The sequence below is a fragment of the Carassius carassius genome, chromosome 41 (assembly GCF_963082965.1).
Source record: "Carassius carassius chromosome 41, fCarCar2.1, whole genome shotgun sequence".
Classification (NCBI taxonomy): domain Eukaryota; kingdom Metazoa; phylum Chordata; class Actinopteri; order Cypriniformes; family Cyprinidae; genus Carassius; species Carassius carassius.
In genome coordinates this window covers 15,614,707-15,634,523 of record NC_081795.1, presented here as the reverse complement: position 1 = coordinate 15,634,523, position 19,817 = coordinate 15,614,707, and the positions used below count along the sequence as shown (strand labels likewise).

General features: G+C 35.7%; 3 protein-coding genes across 6 annotated transcripts in view; 1 reads left to right on the top strand and 2 right to left on the bottom strand.

Moving 5' to 3' along the window:
- Window positions 1-8,588, bottom strand: part of LOC132122854 (huntingtin-interacting protein 1-like) — a 52,903-nt gene extending 44,315 nt beyond the window's left edge. Inside the window, exon 1 of the mRNA XM_059533337.1 lies at window positions 8,239-8,588. Coding sequence (XP_059389320.1) covers window positions 8,239-8,358 — 120 coding nt within the window. The 5' untranslated portion in view covers window positions 8,359-8,588. The remainder of the gene's footprint in view (window positions 1-8,238) is intronic.
- A 4,290-nt stretch (window positions 8,589-12,878) lies between these two features.
- Window positions 12,879-17,804, top strand: LOC132122853 (perilipin-2-like). Of its 2 annotated transcripts, XM_059533335.1 has the most exons (8): window positions 12,879-13,153; window positions 13,277-13,339; window positions 13,471-13,666; window positions 13,743-13,825; window positions 14,701-14,974; window positions 16,011-16,195; window positions 16,326-16,406; window positions 17,196-17,804. In XM_059533335.1, the coding sequence occupies exons 2-8, from the start codon at window positions 13,310-13,312 to the stop codon at window positions 17,547-17,549; spliced, it is 1,203 nt and encodes a 400-aa protein (XP_059389318.1). In that variant the 5' UTR covers window positions 12,879-13,153; window positions 13,277-13,309; the 3' UTR covers window positions 17,550-17,804. The 2 variants fall into 2 exon arrangements, with proteins under 2 accessions (XP_059389318.1, XP_059389319.1); XM_059533336.1 differs by lacking the exon at window positions 12,879-13,153 and having other exon boundaries at window positions 13,277-13,385.
- Window positions 17,805-18,137: 333 nt separating this feature from the next.
- LOC132122852 (uncharacterized) overlaps window positions 18,138-19,817 on the bottom strand; it is a 29,460-nt gene continuing 27,780 nt past the window's right edge. For 2 of the 3 annotated variants that reach the window (XM_059533332.1, XM_059533333.1), the window contains exons 4-6: window positions 19,433-19,699; window positions 18,432-18,500; window positions 18,138-18,274 (exon numbers count right to left, since the gene is read on the bottom strand). In XM_059533332.1, the coding sequence (XP_059389315.1) occupies window positions 18,195-18,274; window positions 18,432-18,500; window positions 19,433-19,699 (416 nt within the window). In that variant the 3' untranslated portion in view covers window positions 18,138-18,194. The remainder of the gene's footprint in view (window positions 18,275-18,431; window positions 18,501-19,432; window positions 19,700-19,817) is intronic. The other variant, XM_059533334.1, reaches the window with a different exon arrangement.

The window sequence follows — 19,817 nt, the reverse complement described above, 5'->3', positions numbered from 1 at the left end:
TGGGCGACGCTGCTCTCGTTACTTTATCTTAATGCAATAAATGTTATAAATGCTTCAGTTTAATCCAAACGCGCCGTCTACTTTTTTCTGGACAATGAGCGATGCCCATTCGCGAATGATTCATTCTTTTGAGTCAATTCTGTTCAAAGGCTTGATCAAACCAATTGGCAAACGAGTGAATTGGTTCGGGAATCAGTTTGAATGATTCGTTCAGCTCCCTGCCGCACGCGCTGAGCGTCTGAAGCGGTTCACTCAGAGTTGCGTTTAAAGGAGTCATACCCTAGTATTACCTTGGATACCTACTGCTGTATTATAGTCTTTCAGGCCCTTCTAAAAAAGAAAAGTGGAAAAAAAAATAAACACAGAGCTCCTCAGACCCTTATTTCTGTAGGCATTATTGTCTCGCGAGATCTGATGCGATATTTTGGCTGTCGTGGACGGTCATTATAATAATGCAAATGAGGGGCGCGTTGATTGGTTGCAGGAAGGGGGGGGGGGGTTGACAACGCAGGTAACGCTTTAGCATATTACAAACTGACATCATGGCGCAAGTTGTGAATGAACGCGACCGGCTTCCCGGCCAGTGTATAAGTATGAGGCGCCGTTTAGGGCTTAAATCAAACTTCATTCACGCACACATATGAAACACGCTTGCATATATACTAAGTACTAGTCACACATACATGTATATGAACTCACGCACATAACGTTACTCATATGAGACACGAGCACAGCACACACACACAAATATAAGACGAGCACAGCACACACACACAAACTAGACGGCGCCTCATATATAAGCGTTAGGCAACAAATAAACAATAACCGAATTCATGATGATCTCAGTCATTTGTTTTTTGCAAAGTACGTTAGCAGCCATTCCCCATACCTCGAAGCTAATACTCCTGCCAGTGTTGTGCCTGAACGCGTTCATTGAACGATAGTTCATGAACTCGTTCATATTTTGGGCGAACATGAACTGAACGTACCGCATTACTGCCTGATGAACGTTACTGTGAACTCGTTCATTCTGGTGTCTGTGAACGCCACGCTCTCTCAGTTTAACTTCGTTCAGTAGGATGCCAGATTTCTATAAAGCCTTCTAGGCGAAAACACACCGTAAACCGGCCTTAATATGTAGCGGAAAAAACACCCAATCTGGCAACACCAGACTCTCTTGTTCAAACGCGTTCATCAAAATGAACAAATCTTTTTTCCGAGTCATTTCGTTCATTTAAGGGGCTTTAAATGTTACTATTAACTGGCAAATTCCCCGAACACATCAACCTACGCAATCTTGATCATATTCTGAATTAAGAAATCATTATAATGCAGTCAAAAGTCCGTTTTTGCAGTCAGTTTACAGGGAACATAAATAATTACTTCACCACGAGTCTTTCGTTTATTTGTCTAGTGACAGACGCAATAGCATACAATAGCCGCAGATGCTGTTTGTTACACACAGTAGAGCAATAAAACCACAGTCTTACCGTTTCAATTGCAGGCAATTTTGTTGGAATGGCGCTTTTCCCAAGCTTCGATGCCAACTTCGCCTGATATTGCCCCAAATTTGTGAAGGATTTCGGCGTACAATGTTTAGCACAAAGACGTAATGATAAGGCAGTGGGAAGGGTTGAAGGAACCGCGTCATTAAAAATGAATTTAATCCACTGGTCTCTGATAGCTAGGTCCGATCTTGGTAGAGAAAACACATTTACATGTTGATTCTGGCAGTCAACCACAGAGCAACTCACGTGTGCACTAGTTCCAGCGTCTTTCTCGACTGAATATGAGGGGGAGAGGGGAAGGGCGAGCTTCCTGCTGCGGTGTCAATATATGGTATATCCTGCCCCGTCTTGACGTCAAGACGGGGAAGAAATCAAAATCTCGTATTTGAGTGCGCGTGCACGTGGGCTATTTTACAAACCCTGAGGTAAACAAACGCTTCACTTTTAAATATCGGCTTCCCGGCCAGTGTATAATCGTTAGGCAATCATAACATACATTGATTCTCGTGGAAAAGTGCAAATTGTGGGTCATGACTCCTTTAAGAACATCAGCAGCGTTGAAAACGTGGATATGAAACTGCACTAAATTTAAAGCAAATCTGCAAAGGCTATTATTTGCTTGCGCTGGAGATCCTTATTAGATGAACACCGCGTGTGCTGTCTACTGTTTAACAGGTAATAACTTGGGCTACATTCGATTACAGTACACGATACCACTGTGACATTAGTTTGTTGTACGTGTGTGGCTTATAACAGAGGGGAGTCAAGTTGAATGCAGCTTCCAAAAGACAAAAAATAGCAGATTAAGATTTTATTAATATTAATACAATCACACCGGCGCAAGTACGTTCAGCGAGTCATATCATCAGCTGCTAAATTCAGATCTGTGATCGCTTGCTGGCGCTGAGCCAGAGATAGATGAGTTTTTACAGCGCTGCGCATTTTAACAAATCACACACGATTCTGTTGAGCTTATGAATGCAATGGCCAATCAGAGGCGTTCAGATGAGTCATCGCTAAAATGCCCGTGCTTCCTTCACTCGCTCGCTGACTGAATACCTCTTTCTGGCGAATTCTCTCTTCTGAAACAACAAAGTGCAGATGTGTGTACGAATCTGTAAATAAGATATTGATTTCACAGTGTTAACAGTTTCAGTGATTTTAATGGGAGTTTCTGAGAGTGATTCTGAGATTGAACAGAATCACTCTGTTCAATCTCACAGAGTGATGAACTCTAGACTGCCAGTGAAAATGATCTTTAATAATGTAAATGTTATTTGCTCTCTTTCTGAACAATGAAAGATTAGTAGCTGTTTTTATAATCACATTGACTTTCAATGTTAAATTCACATTTAATATAAAGTCAGTCGTATTAAAAATATGTTATGGCATGACACCTATATCTGTTACTTAAGTAAACAGAAAGGGTTTTATAATAAATTACTTAAATAATTAGGCTACTTTGACCATTGCATATTATCATTATTAACATTCTATGAAATGTGAGAATCGAGATATTTCATTACATAGTTCATGCATCTGGGAATGTTTCTAATAAAATTGAAAAAAATAAATAAATAATGCTTAATAATAATTTGCCAATATGCTGTTGTGGCTGCTGTGTCATATGATGACCCCCATATGCCTAGACACAATTAATTATGATATTTCCACAATATTTACGCTTGCAGAAATATACTTCTGCGTGCAGACAGAAGATCCATCAATGTGCATTTGGTTCGTTATGTTCATATGTTCGGTAACTTAACGGTCATGTGAGGAGTTTTCACTCTTCTCTGTGTCTGAGGTTATTTATACATATATAATACATACTTTTAAATATAATTTATTTTGTGGTGCAAATCCGAATTTTCATCAGCTGTTACTCCAGTTTTCAGAGTTATGATCCTTCAAAATATAAATCTAATATATTGATTTATTACCAGTGCTGGAAACAGTTTTGCTGCTTAATATTTTTTTTGGAACCTGTGACATTTTGTTTAGGATTATTTGATGTATAGAAAGATAAAAAGAACATCATTGATAGTAAATCAACATATTGGAATTATATGGCATTGAAGAATAGAGTAAAGGCTGATGAAATATATATATTTATACACACTAGAGCCCGACCGATATATCGGCCGGCCGATATAAGGTAATTGCATTTAAATCGGCATCGGCATTTATAACGGCCGATGAAACATGAGAAACAGAGTCTCATGCTTCACTCATGTTATGAGTGTTGCATAGTGTGCCCACCAGAGGGAGCTCTGCAGCTCCAGAGTTAACAACAGCGCCAGAAATCCACTACAGAAGAAAACGATCAGCCAAGCTAAGGAGATGTAACTTACTGTTTTGACGGTGAGTCTGTCGTTCGTCATGTGAAATGATTGTAGATTTAGTTCATACCCTGTATATAAAAACTGTGTGGTAGTTCTAGCTAACGGTCCTATCATTATCACTTCTAAATATTCTGTAACATCACTTACAGCCGCTAATGCATTGCTATATTAGATTAGCCACAAAGCTAATACCATGTTTATCAGTGGAAGAGCGCGAACGTTAATAGGAGGTCAAACTATAACGTTAGCGTTTAACTTATTCTAATTCTATTGCGTTGTGTTTTCCACATAATGACCGCGTAATTGGGCCTTTCACACAGTACGCGGTATGCACGGCGCTTGCCGCTGGGTTCAGCGTTGCCCTTCAGATACAACGCGATTTGTGCTGCGCTATGGCGTAGGCGGAGTTTTAAAAACGTTTAGCGGGAGCTCTTTCATAGTCTGTTGTTCCTCCTTTCGGTCAGCAGCAAAGATGTATCTGTCCCGTTGTAAGAAGCGAGCGATAGCGCTAGTCCTGCTGATGAGAATTAAGAGAGAAGCAAGGAAGAAGAGGCTACCCTCAGGTCCAGAGAACAATTTGGTGAATTCAGGCTGGTTACGTTACTCTAACGCTAATATAGCTTCCTTTTTAGCAGGCCCCTTAAATGCTTGCTATTAACTTGTTTGAAGGTGGTTCTTCTCAAAATTGACAGCGGTGTGTTCATGACACTAACGTTAACCATTCAACTTCGAATTGATTCCGTAATCTTCCGGTAATAGTAGGCAAGACGATATTCTGTGAGAGCAAATATAGTGTAGTTACAGTAACTACAGTAGGTGCGTCAGAAATGATTAAACCAGAGGGGACATGTAAATAAATGTGAGCTGAACAAGCGCTTTTTTTTTTTTTTACATATTGTTTCAAAGCAGCTTTACAGACATAACAGAAAAATGTTGAAATAATATTGTTAAATATAAGTAGGTAATACCTATTGCTTGACAAATTAAAAATATATATATATTTCTCATTTTTGCCTATGTAGGAGATCCCAGTTTATTATTATTATAATTCTAATGATGACATGAGTAATGATACATGGTGATATTATTAATACACATGCTTTTTCTTTCTCTGTCTCTCTTTCTGCCTACAGATGGCTGAAAAAGGTGAATGCTGTAGCAGCAAAGTGTGGGACTACTTCTGCAAATACTTTAACTTTAGTATTATAATTTATTTACAGTACACACACAGACTGTTAAAACCAGCTTCAACTGGAAGAAAGTAGAAGTGTTAAATGTTTAAAACCAGACTGTTTTTTGATCATTAAAAAATATATACTTTTGATGTGCAATTGTTTAGTCATTGAGATTGTAATCGAAGGCTTTTTTTTTAACATAATCCATTCTGGAAAATGGTTTATACAGCCCACATACATAGAACAGGCAGATATTTTGCTATTGAATGTTGTGTAAGTGCAGTTTATAGGAAATGGGTCTAATATCCAGATTATTTTTAAAATCAAAATATCGGCTTATAAATCGGCTCTTTTCGAGTTAATATCGGCATCGGCCCCCAAAAATCCATATCAGTCAGGCTCTAATACACACACACATACATTACATACATTTTATCTATATATCTAAATAAAAATAGGCTCAGTATATATGACCCAAAGTAACTAGTAACTAACTACTTGAGTAGATTTTTTATCCGATACTTTTTTACTCTTACTCAAGTAACTATTCAGACCTGTACTTTTACCTGAGTACAGTTTTTGGGTACTCTACCCACCTTTGATTACTACATTCTGACTGAACGATTTTATTTGGAAAAACATGCACCAGTGAACAAACTAAATGGGAGCAGTTTTACTTTCATATTGACTGTCTTGAACTTTGCCTGATACGGGATGTTTACAGTGCTTCAGTCTGATTATCAAATTACTTATTCTGGCAACACTCACTTAACATGTTATTTCATCTGTGTGGATTCAGACAGAGGCTGGCCGGAAGTCTCTCTGCTAGACTCCGACCACAACAAAGGTTCCCCGCTTAGATTTCCTCCATATAAAACTCAAGTTAAGCAGACGCTAGTCTCCTAACACCCAGCCACAAGGCAAACCATGCTCATGTCATTACAGAGCACCACACTAACATCCTCTCATTTAAAACAGACTGAACTCACACCACAGAAGGCCTATCAATCTAAACATACCATTCCAAGTGCAGAAAAGAGACGGGATATTATGGGATCAGACTTCCTCCAGTCAAACTAGCTGATAAGGACCGCTCACAATGGCATTTCCTTCTGAGACCTAATCAGTTTGTGCTGTTTGAAGTGTTATTTTTAGATGTGAACATTCATTTTAGGCTTCATAGTTCAACTTTAGCACTCAATGTTTTTGGTTGAATTACAAATCGAATTGATCAAATCAATTCGAAAAATAGGAAGAGTCACGTTTGAGTCTGACCCAGTGATCGGTCCTAAAGGAGTTCAAGAGCGCATGCGTCACATGAGTCCCGCTAATCCATGTCACTGTCCTAGTTGTAAACAGGAGGACTGAATATTGCACAAACATGATGCTGCAGATTGCTGACATTGCTATCAAACCAGAAATTAAGTGCATTTTAGTTGCCGCCACAACGTCTACCTCAAGAAATCTAGGCAAGAACGAGGTCATGCTGTTTTTCAAACACTCTGAAACCCAGCAGTAGGGCAGTCGGCTGCAGCTTCATTCGTGTGACCTACTTTTCCTGATTGCTGTGTCTGGATGGGGAGGGGAAAGACCCCCAGAGAAGTGAGAGGAGTGCATGAACAATGAGAATGCATTTCTCTATACTTCACAACGCACTTTGAGCATCAAGCACCCAGATAATGACTGCGTAATTCAATGCAGGTGCACTTCAAAAAGGTCACAATAAACAAGATATTGTTTATTCTTCTCTAAAAGACTGAAGGCACGTGGAAATACACCAAGAATCAGAATGCATGACCATCAAACCCAGTGCACTGGTTTTAGTGCTGCATCTCTGAACTTTTAGATCTGCTTGATGCATGGCCATCAGTTTGGAAACGCAAGACAAAGTCACAGAGGATCCTTCTGGTTATGAAACGGTCTTGTATTAATGAGGTAAACCTTTCATATTGCACATTAATGTCATATTATGAAAAATGTCAGCATGTAATTGAATTCTTAATGTCACTTTGTAAAGCATTATCAACATTAGCCTATGCTGACAGAGTGCCAGGTAGAACTTTGCTCCTGTCCTGAATCGATGACATTAGACTGTGTGGACTGATAAAATAAAGGTGTGATATGGCCAAAGGTTCATTGAACTGAAAACTGAATTGAACAGGCAATCAGTTATTGTACTGTAAACATGACAGCTTTTATGGTGCAAATAAAAATTCTTTTTTTTATGGTCTTGAAAAAATAAACACACATTAGAAGGTGCTTCAGGCACCACACGAATTGCAGATATTAAGGTAATTTGATGGCAAAAAATTGTGCACCTATCAGGTAACCACTATGGGATCCGCTCTGATTTTTGAACACAAAGTGAGAAATCACTTCCAATAGTCACATTTTACAAATACATTAAATTACAAACAAATAATTCTCTTTAACTACCTACTTCATTCCATAGTTTGTCTGAGTGCAAGATTATTTTATTTTATTTTTTAAAGATGTGACCAACTGTTTAATATTTATTCCTTTAATAATTAATTTTGTGTTGCTAATATTTAGTATAAAATAAAAAATTAGAATGGTCCACTAGAGTCTAGTAACTTTTTAAATTTCAATAGTATTTATTGGATACCATTACACTGACAAAAATGGGGTAAAATGTTTTACTTTGAAACCATTTTTAGTCAGAAACTGCTACTTAATGTCAGAAATAATTACAAAGAAATGCCAAGTAACATTGATTTAAACAAAACATTTTGAAGCAGAAAGAATGTATATTTTTCCCATTTTCTTGAAAAAAAAACTCCAATAATGTTTTATTTACAAATTTTGAAAAAAAAAAATTTATAGTATTTTTTTTTTTTATCTACAGTACTTATTCCAAAATTGACAAGTATGTGCTAGTATACTATTAGTCACTAGTAAAAAACCCTATACTAGTCATTATTCACTCTATACTTGTAACAAATGGCAAACTTGTAAGATTTGAATTGAACTATAAACTACTAAAAATGCAGTTGTGACTATTGAGATAAGAAATAATAGCTAATTGTAAAATGTTAACTTTACCACTAGTAAATAAAAGGAATAAGTAGCTAGTATCTAACGACTAGTCACTGTAGGAATAGACTAAAAGTGGCTTGCCATACAATGAGCTTGTTGGCGATGCACTGGCTACATGAAATAACTTGCCCTGTGGTTTTTACAGTTTCTTACCTGACTACGCTCGAAGTTTTCCTTTTCAGCTTCCAAACTGTTGGCACCGCCAGCGCGACGGCTGAGCACTTTGGGAATCGGGTTGGGGACTTGCTGCATGGAACTCTTGACGCGGTCCATTCTGGAAAGAACATCCAAACTGCGCGAGCGACGGAGACTTCTTAAATCAACATAAATAGAGTGTAGTAAAAAGAGATGAGCACGAAAATTCCAAGCCCTCGTCGTTATCACAAAAGGTCATGTTCTACGTCCGCCGCCCATGAATATCATTCCAGCGCTGTCCGCTGCCTGCGCGAGCGTGCAAAACGTGCGTCTCTGCGCAGATCTGTGAGCGAAGCACAGCAGCGTCAGTTCGCGCCATATACTATAGAAATCAACTCAAGCCCAAAGAGGAGGCTGTCAAAGACTCCTCCCTGAGCTTAAACACTCTGACTGGAGGAAAATCATTAGCTCCCGCCCTTCAAAACAGTTGTTCTGATTCACACGGTTTACTACAGTCAATATTTCTCAGGGCTGATTTATTTGATGTTTTTGGTTCATAAGTATAATAAAGTGTGTGTGTATATATATATATATATATATATATATATATATATATATATATATATATATATATATATATATATATATATATATATATATATATATATATTTATATATTTATATATATGTGTGTGTGTGTGTGTGTGTGTGTGTGTGTGTGTGTGTGTGTGTGTGTGTGTGTGTGTAAGTAGGCTTAGGCTACAATAAAAAATGTCACTTTGAAAAATTTTAATTTACAAAAGGTTACATATTTAAAAAGTTAAGTTTTATTATGATTTTTTGCATTGCCTCAAATTGTTCCAAACCTGTATGAGTGTCTTTCTTCTGTTGAACAACAAAAAAGTTGGTAGCCAAATAGGAGATGGTAGTCATTTTTTTTCATAGTATTTTGTTTTTACATTGCTAACATTCTTCAAAATCTTTTGTGCTCAACAGAAGAAAAACAATTAATACTTTCAATTCATAATTCAACTTTAGGTTGAGTAAAAGATTACAAAATGTTAATTTTGGGGTGAACTATTGCTTTAAGCAGATTGTATGATCTTGCAGATGCATTTATGTTATCACTCGTGACATATAATCATAAGCAATTGCTAACCTTAGAATGATGCTATTGTATGTTATTTCTCTCTTGACTTCTGACTTACGAGATCACACTTCTATTCTCTTTGTATTTGCTTCACCAATTAATTACATTATACTTTTATCAACAAATATCACTGCCGGTTTATTGTCTGCTGATTCCACTTGCATAACTATATTAGCACAGGCACATGAGATCTCTAACTGTGTCCTCTCTCTAAATGGGCAGAAGCCAGATTCAATTTCCCTGCGAAGCAAATTCTATCGGATGGCCGAGTCTGAGTTTTGTTTCAATGATTCAGTAGAATGATAGAGTGAAGTCATTTTGGTCTTTGTCCTGAGTGATCATGATCTTTCAGTTTGTCAGCACAAGATGCCAACAGATCTAAATGATTGCTTTACTATATACACTGTTCTACATTATGCTAATGTCCCACTTAAAGGAATAGTTCACCCAAAAATAAAGGTGTGTTGATAATTTACTCACCCACAGTCCATTTAAGATGAGTTTGTTCTTTCATTGAAATAGATTTGGGGAAATTAAGCATTACATAACTTACTCACCAAAGGATCATCTGCAGTGAATGGGTGCCGTCAGAATGAGAGTCCAGACAGCTGATAAAAACCACAATAATCCCTAAATAGCCTTTGCTTTCTTTCAGTCAGTCAGGGTCACTGTGTGTCTTTCCAACAACTACAGAACATCATATTTGCTTTTATGGTGTATTATAAAATAGATTCTCCTACATGTACCATCCAGTATAAATAATATAATTTGGTGGCATGATTTGGATGAATGAGGGTAATTCCATATGTTATAGTATTTCTGGTAATTTCTTCTTTACAAATCACTATAATTTTGGGACATGGGGAGATTGGCACCGGCTTAATTACTGTTCACTAGATACTGTTACCAAAATAAAACATCTGAATGTTTGCCCTCTTGTTATTTTCCAACCTGTCAAGGATCCACAATAATCATAGCCTATTTATCATAAAAATATGAAAACAAATTCTGGTTGGTTGTTGACGTCAGTCATAAATTCAGGAAGTATATTGTGGTATGTTTTCTGAAGCACTTAAGCATTCATCATACATTAAATGTATTAATGTTTGTTTCACCAGAGATATTATTCAAAGAATAAGAAATTGTCAACCAACCTTAGTCTAGCTAGCAGGATACTTACAGAAAATTTCATTTCTTTTAATTTAGCTACACCTAGTGTTGGAAATGGAAATGATGGATTTGTTTTATGTGTCACCAAAGTGCATTCCTGTCCGGCTCAAATACAACAGATAAGATATATTATGATTCTCCAAAAACAAAAACTTTATTCATACAAACTTATTTCAGTCAACACACTCTATTACTACAAAGTAAGTGCAAAATACTGCATCCCAGCACACATGACACGATGATACAATGTGTCTCTCAGTATCTGGTTGACATGACTCTGCATGAAATGTGGTATAACTTTTGTGTCCATGGTGAAAACAAGATGTTCATGCATTGAGTAGTTGGTGTCCTCATGTAATCAATGAAACTGTGGTGTTTTATTGGCAGGCATGGCGTACTGGTGTGGTCACTGTGCAGACTCACTGGCTTGATTGAGAGCCAGTGTGAGAGGTCACGGGCCTACAGCAGGGTGTGGCCAAGTGAAAAATAAAGAATCTCCAAAAAATCGCTAGTTTTATTTAAATATAGCTAAAATAGCTCCTTGTCACAAAAAAAAGTTGCAGCTACAATGAGAAAGGATCTAAATTTGGTGACATAAATCCCCAAATTGGCAACACTGCTAATAAGGACAAAAGTTATAGGCTAGTTTAATACCTGATTAAAATAAAAAATAAATACAAACATGTTAATACATTGATTGTATGACTAATACTGGAACAGTTGTTTTAATAAATAGCATTTTTTCAACCAGGAGATGAATTTTAGTGTAAATTATATTTAAGTGACGATCTAATAATCACTATAATAAATAGCATTTTATTTAAACCAGGAGATTAATTTGAGTGTAAATTATATTTAAGAGACGATCTAATAATCACCCATTTAATTACATTTTCTGTAGGCTTTAGGTATTTTATATTCTTCAGGATTGATTTTACCTTAATTTTCCATGTGTTTACACTGACAGAGCGATGTTGACTTCTTGGGATGTGACGATGCATCAACAGCCGGCTGAAACTGGATACAAATATGTGACGATTCAAATCGATTGAGATATTAATTGAATCATGATACAATGGGGGTAGAAGTATATATGAATGTATTTCAGATTGGAAATGACTGTCTTAAGAAGGTTATTAGATTATATTTTCTTTTACTCTTGTCTATGTATAATGCATATTAAAGCAGCCTTTATAAGCGCAGCACTGCTTTGTTTACAGCGCTATGGAAATGCTGGATGCTGCTGTGCCATAAGAGCCACCTGCTGTCGGAGAGTGAATCTCATTCAGTTTTTTTCTTGTTAAGATATTTTATATTTTATAGTAATTAGTAAATAATAAATTAAATTAAATTAAATTAAATTAAATTAAATTAAATTAAATTAAATTAAATTAAATTAAATTAAATTAAATTAAATTAAATTAAATTAAATTAAATTAAATTAAATTAAATTAAATTAAATTAAATTATCAATAATCAGACATTCTGATCAAAAATAGCCTTCCTAATACGAGGTGATATTTGACTCCTTAAAGTGATTTACAGGTGCGTTTTCTTATTACCTTTGTAATGTACATTTTTTTCTAATTTTATTAAAAGTATGTCATCTATGTCAAATTCAAAAATTTATTTAATTAAAAAAATATAATAAAAAATGTAGAATAAGACCAACATATATAATTAGTATAAAAAACATTTTGGACTACAGAGATGGCACAGAAGAACACAAAAGTGGCTTATAGGTACATTTTCAGACATTTAATGAGGCTCAAAAGTGGCATGAGTGCAATAAAATTCATGTTGAGATTAATGTTATAGATATAAAATTTGGAGAGAAAACCGCCAGCAGGAAATCACTGATTTTATCACTGAGTCATTCTTTCAATTGATTCATTTGAACGGCTGATTCATTCAGGAATTAATGACTTTATGAAAGAGTAATTTAATACTTTAGTACTAGTAGTGAGAAGCGGATGATTTTTGGTGTGGCCCTCCTCGGCAGAATGAATGAAGCGCAAACACTGACCTTGGCACTCAGCATCTTGGTTAAAATACAGTGGTTGCCAACTTAATGGAAAGAGCACAAAAAGCCTTAGTTTGTTTACATGAAGAGATTTATTTGATTTGTGTTATTTATTTATTTATTTAATTTGTCAGACAGATGACAAAATTTCACAATAACAAAGTCCTTTGTGACGATGAGCTCCTGATACTTGTTTGCCCCCCTTCACCTGAACTGACTCTCTGTGTGACCTTTCACCTACATCACTCAGTTATTAAGTCAGTAAAACGGAAGTTGCTGCAATATGTCAGATGCAAATTTTCAGTAATTCTTCACATCTGCACAAGTCACAAGTTTCAGGCGTGAATCGGCTACACAAGCGCCAAACTGTGTATGCTTTCAACTTAAGTACCAGAGAATTGTGCATAACCGTTGAATGATCTTTGTAAACACTTTTTATGCCATATCCTACAGTGAAATCCCCGACCTTTGGACTACATCAGTCCTCATGACTCCTATAAAACCCTGATCCTGCGCTCAATCCTCAACAGAGCACAGAACCTTAAGAGTCAGCTCATCAATTTAGTTTGCAACCTCAGACAGCACCACAGGTAAAGAGTTTTTTTTTTTTTTTATTATACTGATATTTAAACCTTTCTTTTTTTTCTGAGATGTTATTTACTGGAAATAAAGTAATCTCTATTTGCTATGACAGTTTGAATGATCTTTTGCAGATTTTCTGATAACTATACATTACAAAAAGTGACATGGATTCTGTGGACGGTGTGAATAACCAGGTGTGTCATTTTAATCCTCATTTACACAATTTAGCTCATTTAAAATGTAATATTAATTGTTAATAGTTCTAAATAGTTATTGTTGGTTAGAATGTCAGTTAATCTGTTCATTCCTGTTTGTTCCTTTCTAGAATGTGTTTGAACGGATAGTTCACCTTCCCTTGTTTATTTCTTCCTATGACTTGGTGTCAAATGTGTACTGCAACACCAAGAACACCCATCCATACTTGAAGTCTGTGTGTGAGGTGGCTGAGAGTGGTGTGAAATCCATAACCTCAGCTGCTTTTCACAGTGCTTTCCAAATCATCGGCAAGCTAGAGCCTCAGAGTAAGTCGAATGTTGTTTGCAGGTTAAGATCAGGGCTGATTTTAGTATTTACGAAAGTTCCCGTGTCTCTCTGTAGTCTCTATGGCAAATGACATGGCATGCAAAGGACTGGATAAGATAGAGAAGACTCTGCCGATCCTACACAAGCCGTCTGATCAGGTATTACATAACCTCTGCTTTTATATGGTCTAAATGTCAAAGTCAGCATGAAAAGTTGCAATCATATTTTCTTCACTTCTTGTGGCATATATCCAAATGAAATGGATTCCCAAACAAGAACAGATGTAGGGCAGGGCCTGATCTTGCCCATTGGGAGTTGATAGGATCATTTTCATTTGCTAGGCTGTTTATTGCTCTCATGTGAATGAGAGAAAACATGTCATCATTTATAAAAAAGCAGTTCTAATAAACATGGCAATATTCCATAAAAATAAAAAATGTCAAGTCATTTTTATGGCGCTTTAAACAGAGATTGTTTCAAAGCAGTTTCACAGTATTAAACAGGAAAGTAACAGAATCAGGTGATTGAATTTGTCCATTGGGATTTGATTGGGTCATATGATCATTGTCGTTTGTGCTCCAGTTGTGATGTCAAAACATGGAAGACTAATTCTCTATGGGTTCCCTTAATATTTTCCTATGGTCTTTTTATAATGGGGTTTAGATATAATGATAATTTGACTTTTTGTTCTACAACATAAACTCTACACACTCACACCCCAAACATTCCTATGTAGTTACTTACTTTAAACATACTTTTTTTTTTAACAAAATAAGCATAATTACTTTAAAAAATCATTAATAATTTATGTTGTAGAGCAAAATGCCCAAGTATTGTCAATTTATATTTACCTCAGACCTCATTTTACTCATGAATTGGAAATCCCCATTATTAAAACCTATAGGAAAATGTCAAAGGGAACCAACTAGTCTTATGACTGCAGCACTGTATAGACAGTTTTGATGTCATGTTGACTTTAAGCTTCAATGGTCACCACTCTCCAAGCACTGCTTTAATGGTTCTTCTCTTTAAGATCTTCGCCAGTGCCAAAGAGGCAGTGACAGGAGCCAAGGAAGCTGTCAGCAGTACCATGAACTGTGCCAAGGTGTCTGTCTCCTTCACCCTCAGTGAAGTGACAGACAGAACACGAGGAGCCGTGGAAAAGACCAAGACTGCGGTGAGTGGTGGAGTCCAATCAGTGATGGAGAGCAGGGTGGTCAAACTGATGAGCAGCAGTGTGAGCACAGCACTGAGCACATCTGAGACGCTCCTGGAGCAGTACTTACCTGAAACGGAGGAGGACAGAGGTGAGGAGAAGGAAGGGATGGACCGTGTTTACTGGCACTGGGATATTCTGCTGATTTTTAGACTGTGTCTTAAAGTTCCTCAGTTTAAATTCAGCATGAAACAGAAGTTGCAATAGTCTTTTCTTCCCTATTTTGACAAATATCCTAGCTAAACAGTTCCTCAAATGACAAAAAAATATGCATATAAAATTGCTATATATATATATATATATTGACATTTTCAGAGAGTTCAATTAAAGTGAAAGTGATGTGAATAAAGTAAAATATTCATGTTATATTTTGGTTGCATTCGTGAGTTAATAAAAATGTAACTGTTTGTGCAAAATATTAGTATTGTAATATTGATGGATCTATTTTATAATATGAATCACACGCCCCTGAATGTAATCAAATCGTAATGGTATTGCGGCATGTTTTAAGGGATTGCTGGCTAAGAAAACCAATGTTAGATCATACTGTGATAAAAGGCCCAATTTACAACCATAGTCCTTGAAAAAAAATTGTCAATTTCACCCAAAAATTATTATTTGCTCACTACTCAAACTTCTATGTCTTACAATCTTCTGTGGAACACAAAGGAATATGTTTTGAAAAAATGATCTTGGTCACTGCCTTTGATTGTATGGACAAGAAAACATACTTTAAATAGTGTATGGAATGACATGGATGGGTGTGACTAAATACATTTTTTGGTCTACTATTCCATGAATTGTCCATAAAAGCCTGTTGAGAACTGCATATCTTGTGATATTCTTGTGATATGTTTCTTGTGAGGTATGGCTTTTTAAGTTAGACTGAAAGAATCTGCATACTGTGTGCTCCATTATGAGCATCAAATAGTTCTTGGAATTAGTACATTTTCCTGGAAAAGAAATATCAATCCCATTCATGTGTGGAACATCAGATTTAAGCGCATCTCAAAGAGACTGTTGAATAGCAATCTGAAATTAAACGCATCACTAATCTTTATAAAATGCCAATGGAAAATTCTCAAATCTAAGTTTCTCTGCTTGTCCTTGATTGTAATCTCTCTCAGAAAGTGAAGAGAAGAACTCCAGGGGATTGGAAAATAACAGTGATGCACCCAGTTACTACGTGCGGCTGGGGTCTCTGTCCAGCAGAGTCCGGGACAGGGCTTACCAGAGGGCTGTAGATAAAGTTCATAATGCCATTCAGTGCAGCCAAGTGTCTATATCTCAGCTGAACCACACAATGGATCTAGTAGGTTCATCTGAGATCAATTTGGAGATCTATAATAACAGTCAGAATACTGTCTTCTAATGTAATGTTTTTTATTATGATTTTGTTATTAGATTGAATATAACCGCATAATTTTGATGTGTCTAACCAGAACCTACATGACAAACTGAGTTCGCTGATGGGCTGGAAGAGTCAAGAAGAAGATGAGATGGTCACACACAATGAGGCTGAGGTATCCAAGATATGATATCATGTGACTGAAAACTAGGGCTGCACAATAGTGGGGAAAAATGACTTTGCAATGTATATTTTTTATAAATATATATATTTATTTTATACATTTTCACCAGAATGATGTTAATACCTATATACTATAGAGGGGTGATTTTGTTGTGGAGTGCAAAATAAAAATTATTTTATGCTGGAAAATTCCTTTTTACGACTTTTTTATTGGCAAAATCCTTTTAGGGCTTAAAGATTATTAGAGTACATTTTACAAGAAAATGCTATTTCAGTCATCCTACTTACTTAAAATTTTTCTGTTTCTTGCCGTTTCTTTGTAATTTTTTGTGAAATTTACAAAATAAAATTAATTTAAAGTAAAGACAACATACAGCAAAAATTTTTATTAAAAGAAAAAAAACTGATTTCTTAGGCTACTTTCCCACCAATTCAGTATTTTTCCTTCTTCATATTTTAGTTTTTATTGTGATTATTATTAAAACCAAAAGTATTAAACAAAATAAGAAATATATTTTAATTACACAATTGTACTGTAAAATATTATTTTTTTTTTTACCGTAAAATTACAAAAATAATATTTGCATCTTAATTTCTTATTTATTTTTATTTTGTGGCCAGCCTTGGCGATTTGAAAGTTGCACTATATCATGCAGCCCTACTGAAAGCTATCTCAAAGATACAGGCTGAATTTCTTGTTTTTAGAGACGTGAAGTTCAGTTGCATGGTTGAGTATTTCTCATTCTCTCTTTTGCAAATGTTTTTTTTTTTTTTCAATCAGCAAATTGAATCACACACATTGACCATTGCCCACAACCTCAGCCAGCAACTCAAGAGCACATGTGTGGTCTTGGTGTCCAGTCTCAAAGGTCTCCCTCAGCACATCCAGGTTCGGGTCCAGATCTACAGCAGCTTCAGTAAAGTTGCCGCCCTAGAAGATTTGTCCAACAGCGTCCTCGCCAGCAGTCGATCCCAGCTGAGCAGAATAAGAGATTCCACAGATAACGTCATGGACTACCTGGTCAACAATACACCTCTCAATTGGCTGGTAGGTCCATTTTACCTACGTGTGGAACACGGGACTGCAGACAGCCCTGAATGTGACAAACCAAAGACCCTTCGAGTCACTGAATAAAGACAGATGAAATTTCAGAATATTAACCGTTTGTTTCTATCTTATAAATATGTGCAATCACACATTCCTGCCAGTAAAAACCTTCTCTTCTTTGAAAGCAGTGATATTTACTGTGATAACAGTCATAATGAATAATATACAGTGTGTCTTAACTTTAGTATTTTAAACCCGCATATGCCTAATCATTTTAGTTTTTACACACTGTTGTCCTTTTATTGTTTGTGTACATTTCTAATAAAACAATTAACTTATAAATTTTTTTTGTTATATGTCGTTTTCGATAAATCTTTATCAGGAAAGTTGAAATGTTCAGATCTTAAAATGGTTAAGTAAAAAAGTTCTGAAGTTATTTTTTTTTTGTTGCTGTATTTGTTTATTTATAATCGGTACATTTATTATGCATTAATTCTATTATTTAAAATGATTTGAATAATTCAGTGTACAGTAAAATATCCACTACAAAAGTATCCACACACAGGTTTCAGGTATTCACACATTAGTGAGCTTTCATAGATGCCAAGTCCGAGAACACCAGACTTCAGTATATGAAACAACATGCTTCTCACAATTGTTTTCCATCTACCCATAATATAGTCTAAAATAGTTTAAAGTTAAATGGAAAATACAATTTAAACCAGAACCATCTTAATTCATTTGAAGCATTAGATTAAATGTGAGGAAAAGAGTAATGAGGCTTAGAGGAGGCATACTCATTGTAGCTTGACCTAAAGCAAAAAAGTGGGAGGAAAAAAAACTATAAATATCAAAACTGAAGTAATTTCTGAAACAGTAATTTCTTCCTTCACAGTCAATGTATGTTTAATCCAAATATGTTTTCATTAGCTTGTCAAGTAATGATTGCACTATTTGTGTACAGCTTACCTAATGCAGACTGCTTTTCCAGAGTCTCTGTTTCTTTTGTGAGCACAGGTTCTACAATTGAGAAAAAGACTGAGATGAACAATTTTGGTCAGAAATACGTTTTGAAATGTTTTATTTTTTGCTTGACACGTAGTGACTTTTGTGTGGCATTAGCTATGTGAACACAGAAATCATGGACATTATTTGGATATGTTAAAGGGTCACACTTTACTCCGTCATGGTCAAAAATGACTGACATGGTAAATGAATGGGAAATGCAGGTTATCTAAAGGCTAAAATATAGAAGTGCGTACTGGCCCACTTCAAGCACTGCTTTTTAACCTAAACCCACCCCTCACAGAAAACGTTCAGCATTTTTACAATTTCAAAATAACTTTTGTTTATTTTTATACCAGTTTTACAAATGAGGACGTCCCCAAATAAAGGTTTTGGTTGTTTTTGTCAGGTTTTGCTCACTTTTGGGTACAAATTTGTCCCCAAAATTTGGTTAAGTAGGTATACACACACACACACACACACACACACACACACACAGATGCACTCAAGTGCTATAACATTACAACAAAACTGATACAGAAAAACCTGACACTTTAAAATAACATTTCAAGCAAAAAAAATAAAATAATCTTGGAGAGTGTCTAAATATATATCCAAATCCACAGTTTAATAAAAATCTGAAGTAATTATGTCTAAAAAAACCACTAGAGAATGTTTGCCTTTTATGTATCTAGTGGTCAAATCATGGCATTACATATGGATTTCCTTTTTGACTGCCACCACAGATGACACTAATCTGCTTTCTAAAATGAAATTATTCTGTAAAAAATATACTATTTTCAATAGGTAAAAATTATAATAATAATTTTAATAAATATTGTGTTAATACTATAAAATTATCTTAAAAAATATTGAGCAAAAACCTATTACACTGTAATAAAAAAAAAGTTACATTTCACCGCTAAATGTACATAACGTGTAAAGACTCAACAAAGGTTCTCTACCTGTAACTTTGACCTTCACTGTGCTGAGAGCCAAACCCTCCGAGTCAAGAACTTTGTATGTTCCGGAGTTGCTGTTCGTAACCCTCCTGAGAAGCAGCTTGTCTCTCTTTTTCAGATAATCTTTGTTGTTTATGACTCCATCTTTCTCCCACAGGACTGTCCAGTTGGTTTCAGTACTGTTTTGAAAAATCACTCGCTCAGCTTGATGTGTATACAGATCCAGGATCAGGTCTGCCCCAATCTCCACAGATTTGATGGCCTTGTGATCTACCATGGGAAGAGGAACAAGGCATCAATTTAGAGTTAATCATTATAGATAACTAAAATAATCATATAGAGTTATTATAGTTAACTAAAACTAAAATCACAAAACAGCATTTGCGTT